The following is a 16,793-nucleotide window of genomic DNA, read 5'->3' on the forward strand; positions in this document are numbered from 1 at the left end:
GCTCCCTGCCCTCCAGTGTGTTAACTTTGCCCCATAACTTGTTGTCATCTGCAGACTTGAAGAGGGTGCTCTCCACACCCTCGTCCAAATCGCTGTTGAAGATATTAAATAACACTGGTCCAAGGACTGACCCCTGTGGGACCCCGCTGCCCACCTCCCTCCAGGCCGAGAACGACCCGTCCACCACCGCTCCCTGGGTGCGGTCCCTAAGCCAGTTTGCCACCCACAGCCTGTTAGTTTTCTTATGAGAATAGGATGCGAAACAGTATCGAAGGCCTTCTTTAAGTCCAAGTAGATGACATCGGCCTCAGCTCCTGTGTCAAGGCAGTGTGTGACCTGGTCGTAAAAGGCTACGAGGTTTGTCAGGCAGGACCTACCTGTGACGAACCCACGCTGGTTTCCTTTCAGCATCGTTTCCCTTGCTGAGCCTGCACAAATGTGCTCTTTGATGATTTTTTCTAGTACTTTCCCAGTGATAGAGGTAAGACTGACTGGCCTAAAGTTACCCGGCTCAGCCTTTCTCCCCTTCTTAACAAGTGGGCACCACGTTGGCTCTTTTCCAGTCCTCAGGGACCTGGCCGGAGCACCATGAGTGCTCAAACAGCCGTGCCAGTGGCTCAGCTATGACGCTGGCCAATTCCTTCAGCACCCGTGGATGGAGGTCATCCGGGCCTGCTGACTTGTACCCATCCAGCCCCTCCAAGCGCTCCTTAACCAAGTCAGCACTAACCATGGGCGGTCTGGTGCCTTCCAGTCATTTATGTATGTTCAAATTGGGGGAATTGTCCTGACCAGTACTTAGGAATACTGAAGTGAAGAACTCATTGAAGAGCTCCGTCTTTTTCCCTGTGTTGGCAGCCAACTGTCCTGATTCGTCTTGCAGGGGCCCTATGCTACTCTGCGCCTTCCTTCTGCTTCTTATGTATCTGTAGAAGGACTTTTTATTGTCCTTAATTGTTGTAGCTAGCCTATGCTCCAGCCCTGCCTTGGTCTGCCTAACTGGCTCCTTGCAACAGCGCACCAGGATGGTGTATGCCTCCTGGGTGGCTGCCCTCTGCTTCCACCACCTATAAATCTCTTCCTTTGCCCTCAGTCTTTTCTGGTGTTCCCTGTTCAACCAAGGGGGCTTTTTAGTCCCCTTGCCCCCTTTCCAGTGTTATAGAATAGTCTCCTTTTGTGCCCCAAGGATCACTCCCTTGAGAAACTGCCAACCCTTCTGGACCCCCATATGCTCGATGCTCTTGAGTTCAGTCACCTCATTAACTAGTCTTCTAAGTTTACTAAAATTGGCCCTTCTGAAGTCTAACACTTTACCCTTGCTAGTTATTTTTCCCACCCTTCGTTGGATTGTAAATTCAACCAAATAATGATCCCTATCTCCCAGGCTACTGTGCACTTGCTGATCCCCCGCGAGATCATCCCCTGTTGCTAAGACCAGGTCTAGCAAGGTGTTACCCTTAGTGGGACTGGACACCTCCGGGGTTAGGTGGAGGCCCTGCATGCAGTTTAAGAATCTACGTGAGTGGTTTGTTTTGGCCGTCTGCTCCTCCCAGCAGATGTCCAGGTAATTTAGGTCTCCCATGACCACCGCCTCTCTTACCTGAACAGCCTCTGAAAGCTGCCTGGAGAATACCAGGTTTAGCTCGTCATCCTCATTAGACTCCCCACTGCCAAGTCCTTTTCCCCTGGACCCCCCTGTATCCCGACCCATAATGACTCGGCATTCCCCTCCTCTTCCCCTGCTTTGATGATGGTAGATGTGTACAACTCCCTAACATAGAGAGCTACACCCCTGCCTTTTTTCCCCACTCTGTTTTGCCTATACAACCTGTACCCCTCAATGCCCACCACCCAGTCATGAGTAGAGTCCCACCATGTTTCTGTTAAGCCAACCAGGTCATACTGGGTGCTAGCGAGTAGGAGTGTGAGCTCCTCCTGTTTATTCCCCATACTCCTGCGTTTGTGTAAAGACACGTTAGCCCCCCGACGGGTGCTCTTGGTGCCCCTTCGCCTTGATGTCTAGTGTGCCCCTTAGTACTTACCTGGTTTGGTCCGGTGCCTTGTTTGTGGCTTGCCAACCCTGGGTTCTCCTCGACCACCGGTTCCCTGTCCCCCATCGAACCTAGTTTAAAGCTCTGCAGAGGAGATCAGCCAACCTGTGGGAGAACAGACGCTTACTTCTGGGAGAGAGATGAAGATTGTCCCATCCCAGGAAGCCTCCTGTCTGGAAGTGCTGATCGTGGCTGTAGAATCCAAAGCCCTCCAGAAGACACCATCTCTGTAGCCGCTGGTTGACTACCCTGATGTGGGCATCTTGGCGCTACCAGCTGCTTCCAACTGGAAGGATGGAGGAGAATACCACCTGTGCCCCCGACTTCCTAAGCTTGGCCCCCAGCTCATGGAAGTCCTTCATGATGTGGTCACGACTACTCCCAGCCTCATCGTTCGTGCCCACATGGACAAGGACCATGGGGTAGTAGTCGGAGGGCTGGATGAGATCAGGAATCCTTTCGGTGATGTCGCTGATCTTAGTTCCGGACATGCAGGAGACCTCTCTTGCCATAGGATCCAGTCGGCAGATCGGTCCCTCTGTGCCTCTCAGGAGTGAGTCACCCACCACAAGAACCCGGCATTTCTTCTTCTGACTGGGCAGTGGTCCCCCAGTCTGTCCAGGGGGGGGTTGCAGGGACAACTTCCTCTGCGGCCTCCTCTGCTGCATCCTCCACCAAAGCTGCCAGGGCCTCATCCCTGTTCCCCAGTCTCAGTGGGGAAGCTGACGCCTGCTCCTACTGCCTGGGTCCGGAGGTGACAGTCTGCCACTGCTTTGCTGCAGATCCCTCTCATGGGGTTTCTCCCGTAGGCATCTGGAGCTGTAAGGAATGGAAGTACCCATCAGTCACAGCCTCACCCTCCCTGATCCCCCTCAGCCTGCTCACTGCCTCCTGGAGTTCCCTCACCTGCTCCTGCTCCTCTAGGGCCTGAAGGTGGGCACAAGAGGAACAGGTGAGAGGGCTCCCCCCCCACTGCAGGGTCCCCGCCAGGCCGCCCCCACAGACAGGGGGGCAGGGCTCCGTTTGGGTGGCGACCTCCGAGGAGCCGCAGGTAGGCAGCACCACGGGCAGAGTCCCTAGCAGTAGCGCGCCTGCCAGGGACCTACTAAATCTTTCTACTAAATCATTTGAAGCTGATTGAAGTCCAGCCCTCCTCTTCTAACAAACGCCAGCTATCAAAGTGTGGGCTCAGATAGCTTTGGGTCCTATCTCCCTAAGCCAGGCTTATTGGCGATGCATAGAGGGTGCATGCGCACCCCCTGAGATCAGCTGTGCACCCCCTGGAAGCGCCTGGCTTGGCGATTGGCCACTGGGGGACCCCCCTTCCCCATCAGTGATCTGGTGCCCCTCCAGACTTGGGAGACACCAGTCACCTATGGCCAGGCTTAAAATTAATTTAGGGACATTAAAACTAAATTTTAATAGGAAGGAAAGCATTCCTCTGGCTCCTTTGTTGAAGCAAGAGACCAGTTCCCAACTAAACCTCTGCTAGAAAGATGGTTGAGCCACAATTCTAGAGACTCCTCAGCTGAACTGAGAGTAGTGTTGGACCTTTGAAGAGAGCTAGTTTCAGAGCATCAGTACTGCATGTGTGAGCTAAGTAACTTCCATCTCAACTGCTGTCTTCGATGCTGTAACTTTGGCTGGCATCAGTGTCAAGTGCTTAGTTCTAGTCATATTGTCATTGCTAACTTCCTCAAGAGCAGCACTGGTCTTTAGGGTGCTCTCTTGTCTAACACCAGGGTACTCTATCCTGCTGAGTCTGAGAAATCTGAATCTCTCCTGTTGTCACTGACTCTCAGATCCCTGCTATTGATACTGAGGCCTACAGTAGTTATAGCACAGTACATTTCCATAGGTGCCTGTTCTATTTCCATAGGTACCCACTGTGGAATATTAATCTTGTCCTTTCAGATTTAATGGGACCTATATTTAAGGAATCTCTCTGTGGTATCCTATTCCCTAGTATATGTATCTATGCAAACCTCCTTTTTCTAGCAGTTTCACTAGCTGGGGAGATCCCAGCCCATTTTTACACTGACAGGGTATAATTCAACTCTGCCCATCCCCTCCTTCCTTCTCAAATTCCCGAAAAACTAGTAATGAAATTTTATTTAAATAAGAATACACTCTGTCTTATGTTCTTCACTTAACCTCAGTCTTCCAAAATAGAGGCTAGGCTATGTAAATTAAATGTCCACAGTGTTATCCTTCTAGCTACAAGGAGCTGAACCTTTTGCAGCTTCCCCAAGGTTGGCTTTGCTGTTTGCTGAAAGAATAAAGGGTCAACTGTATAGGAACAAGTACTCAAGGAAAGCAGAGTTACTTACCAGTTTGGTAACTGGAATCCAAGATTCTTTGTCCATGTATGACTGTGTTTCTTCTTTTTCCACGCGATTCTGGAGTTGTATAACAGCTGGATCTGAAGGGGAAAAGAAACGGGGGTTGTTCTACCTGTTATGCCCTCACTGCAGGAGATGAGGCTATCCAAGGCGCCTGCGTGGCCTCAGTGGACACTTCTGTGCAAAAGACTGGTCTTAACAGCCTTCTGTGGATGGTAGGGGCAAAATAGAGCCCCTGGGAGCTGCCATGGATTTTGTTCTCAAGCGTCTTAGTTCTGTGCTCACCAGGGCAGGATGGGTTTGTTGTTGATCGTGCAGCTCGGAGATTAAACTCATTGAAATAGTGACAAATAAATATTCTTTGACTTATTAGGAGAGTAAAGTGTGTCTGGCTCTTACCATTTCAGAAACAGAGGAGATTGGTGATGAGGAAGTCTTCTCATGGCTGAAGTGTGCGAAGGGGCAGTCTCATGAACCAGAAAATCTTATGCCAACCCAAATCATTCCTGGAACAGGTAATATTTGAAACTAGAAGGAAACTCTATATAACTTCTCCTGTTTCAAGAGGCAGGAGAGAAGGAAGTGTGATAGTTAAGTTTTCTAGCTGTTGTCTTGTTTAGTGGAGACAGGGAGGAGGGTGCCTGGATGAAGGAGGTGTTCTGCTGAAGGAAGCTTGGGAATTGAGGTGAAAATAGCTCGTGTGAGACTAAGCTGTTACCAAAGGGGGATAACATGCATCCAAAGCATGTGGCTCTTGTTTTGGCTCAGTCATCTTTTTTTCAAAGATACTACCAGTAACCAGATACAGCGAATAGTAGGAATAATCCTACCTGAAGGGCAGGGAAATGTTCAATGGTAGGATCTCCCTGACAGGACCAGCTTTCAGGACCAACGTGAGCACTGTTGCACAGTACACTAGAGTGCATGCAAGCATCTTGTTTTGAGGCTTTCATCAACCCTTAAGACTTTCACTGTGAAGTGGCAGTAATTGGGGTCAGTGTCTCTTCCAGATTTGTACACAGCTCCAGCACCAAAACATTTAACTTTCCTTACAGCCCTTTATAATATTGGAGATATGGTGCATGCAGCACGAGGCAAATGGGGAATTAAAGCAAACTGCCCATGTATTAACCGACAGAACAAATCCGTACTGAGACCAGCTGTCACCAATGGGATGTCACAGGTACGTAAGCAGTGAGTCTGTGAGTAGAAATACTGTACTTGACCCTGAGTGTTGGAGAAGAGTTTTAAAAGTCAAAGGGTGGCATTAGACGGTCTAATCTAATATTCTCCTGTGTATTGCAAGTCTTACTACTTCAGCAGCTACTAACTGTTAGGCTTGTTATGGTATATTTGATTTTGCTGTTTTCAATAAACTTAATAGAGATTCAGAGATGATCAGGGGAGCTTCAACTATCCATATATAACCCAGTAAAGTGAGATAAGTGGACAGAATGTGAGAATCTGGTTCTTGAAGTGCAGTATTTTAACCGTTGATTGATTTTGTTGTGTTTGTCCTTAGAATAGCTAGTTGTAAAGCTGGTATGTCAGGCTAAGTAACAGAAACACGGTAATCAAGAATGCTGCTGACCACATTATAGTTAGAGTCAGTGTCCTAGCAGAAGTTAAGGAGTCAAATATTAACACAAGTGAAGATTTCAGTAAAATAGAATGAGTCAGAAAAGATGCTGAAGTTGAAAGATGAAAGAAAAAGTGTGGTGGCTTGGATGCTACTCTCAAAAACCAGCAAGGAAATCTCATCAGTAATACTTGTGACCAAAAACTGTGATTAGAAAGCCAGGACTATATCAATATGATGAAATGGGTTGAGGGTCCAGTAGAGTCAAAAAGATATTCTTCTTCAAAATGGGATCCTAATAATAGTAATAATATTTAATAGTAATTTAATAGTATAAATTAGAAGCATGTAGGAAGGACATTAGAAGGGCTGAAATGGCACCTTTAGCTAATGACTTTTCAAACTCCAAATAAACAGCAAGAGTTTCTTTAAGTGCATCAGAAGCAGGAAACTCACGAAAAAAAAATTGGGACTGCTGGGTCTCAAAGGGCTAAGGATAAGGACAGCACTGAGCACCGAAACGTATCAGTCTCTGCATCAGTCTTCACAGGGGGTGGTGGAGATCCCTGTTCTTCTTTTCTGGCAATGGGGAAGAAGTACTATTGGTGACCTGAATGTCAAAAGAGAGGCTGGACCGAATTGAGAACTGAAAATACAGTAAGTCACCCAACCCAAACAGTGCAAATCCCACAGTGCTGAAGGAGCTGAAATACAAATTTAGTGAGCTGCTTGCAAAAATATGCAAGCTTTCATTTAAAACCAGCCTCTATGCTGAGAAAATTAGAAAGTAGCCAAATATTCTTCTACTTGTATTTGAAAACAGTTATCGCTGTTCGGCAAACTGATTGTAATGAAGATTAAAAACTGAATATAATAACCTAGGTAGACCATAGTGCAAAGGAAAACGGTGCCTTACTAATCTGTTAAAAGTCTTGATGTTGTCAGCATAGTGCTAAATGAGAACTTGTTGATGTAACTTTTGAGTCTTTCAGAAGACCTTTGAAAAGCCTTTTTCCAAGACGCTACCAAAGAAAGTAGTTCCGTAGTTGGTCGGGTCGGAAGGGACCCGAGCAGATCATCAAGTCCGACCCCCTGCCATGGGCAGGAAAGGATGCTGGGGTCAAACGACCCCAGCAAGGTGACTATCTAGCCTCGTTTTGAAGACCCCCAGGGCAGGAGCCAGCACCACTTCCCTTGGAAGTTGATTCCAGATCCTAGCCGCCCTGACTGTGAAGTAGTGCTTATAATCATAAGCAAGAAACAAAATATTGTTATGGGACAAATAAAGAAGAATTAATAGTTGGCGTTCATCGTGCAAAAGACGAACAGCAAGGTTCCATAGTAGTTCCTGTGTCATTTTATTCGTGTGTTGATGATGTGGAAATGACAGATTGTATAAAGAGAAACCAAGTTTTGGAGATAAGACTAGGCTGTTTCAGTAAGTCGAGACCAGAGGAGGTCTGAGTTGGGCAGATTGGTGTAACGTGATGGGAAATGATGCCTGGCTTCTGAAAACTGCAAGGAAATAAACATGACTTGATCACAGACTTGACCTTGCAAGATTAACTTAAAAAGATACCATAACATTACCATAACTAAGACATTTCCACAGTATACAACAGCAAGCAGAATAGGAAACTGGATTCTCAGTGCATAAAGAATAGGGTGGAGAATAATACAGAAAATATTTTGCTATCTTATTGAGTGGAATATGGGATACTTCCAACAATACAGGTCACCTTATCTCATAAAGATATTGCTGAATTAGGGGTAGATCTCAAAAGAAGGATGAATGATTTGTGCCTGGTTAAAACTCCTGTATTAAGGGAGATTGAAAAGATGAGGACTGTTCAGTTTAGAAAGGAGATGAAGAGTGCACACACAGTACAAATAAATAGAATGGTGCCTGGTCTACAGTGACTGTTCTCTCTGCCTCATCACACAAGAACGAGGAGACTTTGAATCAATTCAGTAATGACTAAGTTGAAGCCTGATAAAGGACATTTTTTACATACATGATTTACTGTGGTATCCTTGGCTTTGAGATCACTACATAGCAATAACTCGGCAAGGCACATTGTACATCAGTATGAATAACGAAATTATGCTGTCGATGTTTCTTAGGGTGTGGACATATGATCACTTATAGCCCTTTCAAAAGGGGAATGTTTCAAAAGGGCAGCTGCTGATGCATTCTCAGTGTTATGACTGAGCAAGCTGAGAATGATTCAGATGCAGCAGCCCCACTCCAAGTTTAGCACTCCCTCCTCCTGGGTGAAAGTTAGAGTAGTTTTGTTGCATTTCTGGCCTTCCTCTGGTTTCACATTCTACCTTGATGACACTAGACTGTATTGCCTTGTTCTGCTGTTATCAGCTGCTTAAATGTTCATTTGTTTCAGTTTAGGGGGAGCAGTTTGGTTTTTTAAAGTCAGCATCTAAATGTGCATGTTTTCTTTAGCTTCCCAGTGTAAATCCTACTGTGTCTGCCTCTGGAAATGAGAGCACCTTCTCCAATGCAGCAACAGGGACAGGACAGCTAGAGATGGATACTGGTCCTAAACCTGAGGCTACAGATGGTAGAACTGAGGAGTCTGCAAAATCAGAGACGCCACCAACCAGTAACACGAGCGAAACAAAGACTAACAGGGCATTGTGTCCAGAAACGGCCCCCTCATCTGCCTTGCACTGGCTTGCTGATTTAGCAACCCAGAAAGCAAAAGAAGAAACAAAAGGTAAGTAAAAGATCTATCCCATAGCCTTTTGTAGAAAAGGGTTGCAGTATTACCTTGGTGAGAGTCCCATCTTGTTAGATGGAAAAGGGCATGGTCGTTCCTCTTCACTTCCCTCTTTGGATCCATTTTCTTTACTAGGTTTAAAGGATGTGGAAAGTATCTCGAAATAACTTGCGTGGAGGTGACAAAAGAGAGAGCATGTAATTCCTAATCACATTTATCCCATCTTAGTCTGCTGTTAGCTGTATCTTTTCTGGAAGGCTTTGTCACACTGGTACATGATGGTCAGGTCTAATTTAACATTTATTTCTGGTATCAGTTAAGTAGCTTGTGGAAACTGCTAAAATTGATGTTAGCGTCCTGCATGGAAAATAGAGAGTGGAATTTCTAGTCACTTAAATGTTCAAGGCAGGTTTTAGAAGAAAAAAACTCGGAATATACAACATCATTTCAGAAATATTTGTTTTTCAGGACACATCTGCCATAAAGATGGTTCAAGGTGGCCCCCATAAAGACTGTGCTTAGGTAGAGTGAAGGAGTTGTAGCATGCAACTTTTTTCATCACGATGAGTGATAGAAAGATGTTGTTAACATTTCCCAAACAGTCTTGTTCCTTCTTGTTGCTCACAAATGTTTTACTAGTTCTAAAGGTCACATTCCCAGTAGTATTCTCGACTGTGTGTAAAACCTGCAGGCAGTAATCTTTACAGCTTTCGTGGTGAAGGATTCAGAACTAACTTGGAAGGTGAGTGGGTCAGGTGGGGAATTTGTTTCAAATAAGGTTGCAGTTCCTTGTAAATCAAACGTGTTTAAGTCAAAATTATCTTTTGTACTTCTCAAGGCCTTATCCCACAATGATAACAGCCTCTTGGTAACACCTCCCTGCAATGTACAATACCGTGTATAAGAGTGTTTCATCCCGTATTCATAGATGCTAGGGTCGGAAGGGACCTCAACAGAGTGTAATGCTATTCTTGAGTTGTAACATTCAGGTAAACTGCTGTAGCTTGCTGCAGGATAGTAGCTGTGTTATTTTGGACTCTTGTCTCAGACCTTTCCTTGTTGTGGTGCTCCATCTCACCCAGTTCTAATTCTTGCTTACAGAAGCAGGATCGCTGAGGTCGGTGCTCAGCAAAGAATCCCACTCGCCCTTCGGATTGGATTCCTTCAATGCCAGTGCAAAGGTTTCCCCATTAACTCCAAAGCTGTTTAACAGCCTCCTGTTGGGCCCAGTTGCATCTAGCAATAAAACCGAAGGTTCGAGTCTCAGAGACTTGCTACACTCTGGACCAGGAAAACTGCCTCAGGTCCCATTAGATGCAGGAATCCCATTTCCTCCAGTTTTCTCTGCAGCTTCGATGGTAAGTAGCATTGTCTTCCTGCAAACAGGTAATGCTCTGAGGTAAAATTCTCAGTAATTTAACGGTTCTCTTTGCAGTCAAACAGCATTCGTTTTGGGCACTTGGTATAAACAAAGACATTCATCTGATGGTGAAAAAAGCCATAAAATAATTTGACACAATTGTTATTTATGGGGCTTAGTCCTTTGTTGTCATGAAAAAATTCTCCTCTTGGAGGGAAGTGGCCATTAGTTAGACATAGTATTAACTCTGACTCTTAAATTCCTTTTTGGTAAGCTGTGCTGCCATGAAAGCTCAATCTAGAAGCAGTCTGATTTTTTGGGAAGTCCTGCTTAAGATTAGCCTGAAAGCTGTTGCTGTTGCTGGTTAAGGGGACCCAGCTGTAGAACAGATTTCCAGAGATTGGGTGAATGTGAAGTAAGGCTGTCCTTAAAGAAAGAAGTGCTGCAAAATTCTCCTTTGAAGATACCCATCATAAGAATGATGCAACAACCACACGTGTCCTGCTTTAAAAAAAAAAAGGAAGTAAAAAGAGGAACCCCAAGAATTCTTACCTTAAAAAACCCTAAGGGCTTGCCCACGCTTGAAGTTGATTCTAGTTTAAGGTCGGGTGTGAATTTAAAAGACAGTGGCTATTACTGAGTACTTCCAAACTGAAAACTCTTATTCTGGAACAAGAATTCCTTGTTGAAATATAACTTAAGCCTCTTTAAGAAGTGGGCAAGCTACCAGTATGAGCAATCTGTAACAAAAAGCCCTTCCCTAAATAGGATCTTTACCTTCAGAAGTGCCGCGGTCCCTTGACTCCACCAGGGACTTGGCTCTCACTGCGAGCTTTTTGTTGTGTGTTTTAATTCTGGAAGGTGTTCGGATTCTGGTAAGGGATGGTGTTAGACTGGTATGATACACAGTGCGATCTAGTAAGAGCAGCAAAAGCACCTTACTGAGTCAGACCAGTGGTCCATCTAGCCCAGTATCCTGTCTCTGACAGTGGCAGAAGTAGATGCTTTGGAAGGGGAGCATTGAACCAGGCGTACCTGGTGTGAGCACAGTCCCCCTGTTCATTACCCTCCTGGCATCTGTCATTATTGGTTTAGAGTAACACTGCCTTGCTCTAATGTTTAGAGCAAGACATTTGAACTCTGTGAGCCAGGGCAGGTGGGGTCTTAATAGTTCAGCTTGTTGGCAAGAGGATTGGAACATACTACAAAGGGAAGCTTTGTTGTGACAGGAAAGTGAAACCAGTAGTTGTGACTCAGCTTTTAAGAGCTTCTGAAAATGTCATGGCCCTGAGAACATATATCCACAAGCTAAGATGTAGATAACTGTGAAATGCCTTAAGGCAAAAGGAATTTCTTCTGTGGCTACAGAAAGTCTTCACACTTCTATTCCCTACCATTGTAACTGCATACCCTTCCTAGCAACGTGGCACAGTAAACCACAGGTTTATCCTTTTTCTCCTTTCTCAGAACTATGTCAGTTATTGTTGCTGCTCCTTATCAAGAGCAGCAACAAATTCATCAACAAAGATCCCTTGCTGCTTTTCTGATCTCAAACATTAGGGTCAGAACTTCGTAAAAGTCTGAATTACTAGCATTTGAAGAGGAGACACGCATAAGGTTGTGAAGTTATCTGTATTGGGATTTCCTTTATTAAAATGTACAACTTCTGCACCATTTCAGTTTCACTGAAATCATTTGACCTCCAGAATTTTCAAGTGAATCAAACAGTGTGCCCAAATGACTTGCAGTGGAGCAGATAGCATCGTAGCAACTGGGCCACTGTCGTCTGTCTTAACGTGAGCACCATCCGTTTCTTAGCCACAAGCTCTCATTATACCTCTCTTCCTGCTAAAAAGTACCATTTCTTACCAGAAACAGTTTTATTGTTGAGGCACTTGTAGGTCACGATCAAAACTAGCTCTTAATCTTCTGTTGTTTAAACTAATGCTTGAATATAAATCTCTCACTGTAAGGCATGTTTTTCAAGGCCTCGAACACTTGTAGCTCTCCTCTTGAATCTCTTCCAAATTTTCAGTGTCCTTTCTGAGCTGTAGACAGCAGAACTGGGCACAGTATTAAGTAACAGTCTCTATTATGCTGCATACAGAGGTAATGCTGCCTTCCTATTCCTGCGCGAGCTACTCCTGCTTATATATTCAAAGATTGCTGTCTCCCTTTTAACAGAAACCAGAACAACAAAAGCAAGCGATCTTAACTGGTCTGTTTCTGTTTAGTGCATAAAAAGCATTTAAGGGAAACAGGAAAAAATGAACATTTCATAACTTGATAGGAATAAAACTGATGGTGGTAGGAGGGAACAGCTTCTGATATTGTGACATCAGTATTAATTTTTGTAGGCTTAGCAGTTAATCTCGTTAGAATGCAGCAAGTTTTCCAAGCCTTCGTTCTGCAGAGCGCTGGCGGCAGCAGCAGCAGACATGCTGTTGTCAGTACCCCCTCCCAGCCGTGTACCGACTTGCGTACAAGGTCTTGTGATAACACAGTTACCACGGTTGAAATACAAGAGGGTGTTAGGGCAGACGCATATTGCCCTTATGTAAACATCTGTGAAAACTGAACTTGGCCTGTATATTTGTGTCTTTAGGGGGCCAAAGGTAAAGCCAGTCTGCCCAACTTCCTAGATCATATCATTGCTTCTGTGGTGGAAAATAAGAAGACATCTGATGCTGCAAAGCGAACAAGTAACTTGGCTGACACTCAAAAAGAGGTGAAGGAAATGGTAATGGGACTGAATGTTCTGGATCCACACACGTCTCATTCCTGGCTCTGTGATGGAAGGCTCCTATGCCTTCATGATCCCAGCAACAAAAACAACTGGAAGATCTTCAGGGAGTGTTGGAAACAGGGCCAGGTAAGTGAAAATGAATAGCCAGGTTGTAACACTGGAGCGGGTATTTTGGAGAGTGGAAAAAAAGCTTCCTCTATTCCTGCTCTGAGTAGTCGATGACAACGTACAGTTCTGTGTAAAGAATAAAGGAAGGGATTTGCTGTATTTTAGAGAGACTTCCTTTCATCTAGGAGTGGATATAGTCTATCTAGAAGTACAGCCAGATATAGTTACATATGCCTACTGGATCTTGGGGGGAGAGGGGGGTGTATATGGTGCTATATGGTACTAGACTTTCTTGTAAGGACACCTGAAAATGGCTTGGAACTGAATTTTGATTTGCTGACTTTGCTAATTTGCTCAATGTAATGGGGATGTACTTTTATGTGAAAAGGAGCTGGTATCTGATGCCTTGCTTCTCTGGTGATGGCCAAGAAAATCCAGCTCCTAAGAATGAGAGAGATGTAGTTAAATTAGTAGGAAATTTGGCTAATAATGTAATGAGCCACCTGCCTTTCTTTTCTTTAGCCTGTGCTAGTTTCTGGAGTCCATAAGAAGTTGAAGTCAGAGCTCTGGAAACCAGAGGCCTTCAGTCTGGAGTTTGGAGACCAGGATGTTGATCTGGTGAACTGCAGAAACTGTGCCATAATTTCAGATGTGAAAGTGCGTGACTTCTGGGATGGCTTTGAAATAATTTCTAGTAAGTGCAGACTCATGGTAGAACAGCACATCTCATTCTTCTTCTAATCCCTGTCACAGATACCACAGGTTACATGTTCCAGTAGCTATCCCTCGAGGTGTAAAGCCACAGCTGCTCCTTGCAAGGCTCACTAGAGAGTGACTTCTGGGTGGAGAAATTGTGAAGAATGATGTTAGGCCAAAAGTAGCTTAGTACAGTCAGACTGCTTTGGAGCAGAGAACTCTTATTACAGCAGTATTAAAAATAAATAAGTAGAAGGTCTGTCCTGCAAGAGATTGGTAGTCTGATCTTTTCTCTCTCCCCCTCTTGTTGCATTCATGGTAAAGTTGAAGTTGGTTCTACATTTTGCTGTGATTGCAAGTCTTGCCACCTCCATGTTTTTATCCCCTGGTGACAACCTCCCAGAACCATGGTCATGCTGCAAAGAAAGCCCTATTTGTAAGGATCAGTCTTGAGCAGGGGTGGGCAAAGTCCGGCCCTCCATATCCCGTCACCTCTGCAGTGGCAGCTCTTTCTGGCAGCTACTACCAGACCGAGCCCTGCTTCCTGGACACCTTTGCCCGTCTGCCCCATACCCACTGCCAGGCACACAGGCAGGACACGTGGCCAGGTGGCTGGGATGGGACTGCAGCCGGGACCAAGATGGGCAGGCAGGGCTAGGGAGACCCCGGGATCTGGTGGGGGCTGGGCCCTGGGCAGAGCTGCGATCCACTGCCTGGTAACGAGTGCAGGTTTCATGTGCAGGGGCGTGCAGGGAGTAGATTCCAGCTCTGCTGCTGTCCCCACCTCGAGTTCCTGGCCCCGGAGCAGCTCCCTGCCCAGCCGTGCACCCTGACTGCATGGCTCCCAGCTGGTCTCCGTGGCCAGTTGCGCAGGCAGGGGCTGTTTGGAAATGGAGTCTGGCTGCTGGCCGGATCTGCCGTTTTGCCGCCCTGGTCTTGAGGCTGACCACTTCAGAGTTCCGGAGGGGTGGGGTGGGTCGTGGACTCTCGTTCTAACAAGACGCTTTCTGAGGTCTTGGGCCAGGGTCCTGGAAGACTTTGAAGATGGGTAAATTAGATTCAGCAAGCAGCTGAATGATGGACTTGCTCAGGACTGCCCCAGCTTCCAGACAGCTGGAGGCTGCATGCCATGCGAGTCTGCAGGCCTGGTGTCCCTCTGCCACACAGGAGCCCAGCTCTCCACCCCCAGTGGCCATGCACTCAGTGCAAGCAGCACAGAGGAGTTCTTCCCTTTGTTTGCCACACATGCAGCATGAGCGGTCCATGTGCCCTGGCTACGTGTGCAGCACGAGTGGTATAGTCCCTCCCTGGTTGCAGGCGTGGGGAGGGAGATATGCTGCTGAGCATGGAGGGCAAGGCTGGGGGAAGTAGGGAGTTCTTACTTGATTTGGAGTCTTTAAAAGAAAACCCGGCTGCTGCGTCCATGGTGTGGTCGGTAAGGGGAGTGCAGCTGAATCGCTGCAGCCCCTCTAGATCTGCCCCCGAGTGACACATACATTGAATAAATAAGGAAGTGGGGCCAGGTTTGTTTTTGGTTTGTTTGTTGTTGGGTTTTTTTAAGTCCCTCTTACATTTGAGGCAAGACTGTAATTGGCCATAGTCAGTAGTATCATAAGACATCTAGAAGGATAAATGTAAAATCTCTCTTACCTGTGGCCAGAAAAGGTAATTTGTCAGTGCTAAAGGCATGCTGTGCCATGGCTTGGCCTGAGCTCTGACTGGTGGGGCGGATCCAGGATACAGGTAAAAGACAGACGTTTTGAAGTGGCTATCAGCTAGTTTCTCGGATGCTTCCTTGTGGAGGTCTGACAAATGAGCAGGATTCTGCAGTGTCTTATAGATCCAAAGATGACTGCTCGAGGCACCTGTAGTATATGGCCAAGCAGGCTAACAGCATGCTGGGCACATTAGTAGGAGCGCTGCCAGCAGATGGAAGGCAGTGATTCTTCCCCTCTATTTGGTACTGAGGAGGCCACATCTGGAGTCCTGTGTCCAGTTTTGCCTGCCCCCTCCCCCCCTCAGAAAGGATGTGGACACAATGTGGTCCCCATTTTCAAGAAGGGGAGGAAGGAGTACCCGGGCAACTATAGGCCAGTCAGTCTCACCTCCATCCTGGGCAAAGTCTTTGAAAAAATTATCAAGGCTCACATTTGCGAGGGCCCGGCAGGACAAGTTATGCTGAGGGGAAACCAGCACGGGTTTGTGGCGGGCAGATAGTTCCTGACCAATCTAGTCTCTTTCTATGACCAGGTTACGAAATGCCTGGACACAGGAGGAGGGGTGGATGTCGTATACTTAGACTTCAGGAAGGCCTTCGATACGGTATCCCACCCCATACTGGTGAACAAGTTAAGAGGCTGTGATGTGGATGACTACACAGTGCGGTGGGTGGCGAATTGGCTAGAGGGTCGCACCCAGAGGGTCATGGTGGATGGGTCGGCTTCGACCTGGAAGGGTGTGGGCAGTGGGGTCCCACAGGGCTCGGTCCTTGGACCGATACTCTTCAATGTCTTCATCGGCGACTTGGACGAGGGAGTCAAATGTACTCTGTCCAAGTTTGCAGATGACACAAAGCTATGGGGAGAAGTGGACACGCCGGAGGGCAGGGAACAGCTGCAGGCAGACCTGGATAGGTTGCACAAGTGGGCAGAAAACAACAGGATGCAGTTCAACAAGGAGAAATGCAAAGTGCTGCACCTAGGCAGGAAAAATGTCCAGCACACCTACAGCCTAGGGAATGACCTGCTGGGTGGCACAGAGGTGGAAAGGGACCTTGGAGTCCTAGTGGACTCCAAGATGAACATGAGCCGGCAGTGTGACGAAGCCATCAGAAAAGCTAACGGCACTTTATCGTGCATCTGCAGATGCATGACAAACAGGTCCAAGGAGGTGATACTTCCCCTCTATCGGGCGCTGGTCAGACCGCAGTTGGAGTACTGCGTGCAATTCTGGGCGCCGCACTTCAAGAGGGATGCAGATAACCTGGAGAGGGTCCAGAGAAGGGCCACTCGTATGGTTAAGGGCTTGCAGTCCAAGCCCTACGAGGAGAGACTAGAGAAACTGGACCTTTTCAGCCTCCGCAAGAGAAGGTTGAGAGGCGACCTTGTGGCTGCCTATAAGTTCATCACGGGAGCACAGAAGGGAATTGGTGAGTATTTATTCACCAAGGTGCCCCC

At 46.5% G+C, this 16,793-nt stretch overlaps 1 protein-coding gene across 3 annotated transcripts in view; it reads left to right on the forward strand.

The window, feature by feature from the left end:
* Window positions 1–16,793, forward strand: part of KDM3B (lysine demethylase 3B) — a 74,758-nt gene that overhangs the window by 47,685 nt on the left and 10,280 nt on the right. For all 3 annotated transcript variants that reach the window (XM_059713021.1, XM_059713022.1, XM_059713023.1), the window contains 6 exons: window positions 4,801–4,908; window positions 5,449–5,576; window positions 8,431–8,704; window positions 9,809–10,065; window positions 12,673–12,939; window positions 13,444–13,615. In XM_059713021.1, the coding sequence (XP_059569004.1) occupies window positions 4,801–4,908; window positions 5,449–5,576; window positions 8,431–8,704; window positions 9,809–10,065; window positions 12,673–12,939; window positions 13,444–13,615 (1,206 nt within the window). The remainder of the gene's footprint in view (window positions 1–4,800; window positions 4,909–5,448; window positions 5,577–8,430; window positions 8,705–9,808; window positions 10,066–12,672; window positions 12,940–13,443; window positions 13,616–16,793) is intronic.

Source organism: Alligator mississippiensis, chromosome 9 (genome assembly GCF_030867095.1).
Source record: "Alligator mississippiensis isolate rAllMis1 chromosome 9, rAllMis1, whole genome shotgun sequence".
NCBI classification, from domain to species: domain Eukaryota; kingdom Metazoa; phylum Chordata; order Crocodylia; family Alligatoridae; genus Alligator; species Alligator mississippiensis.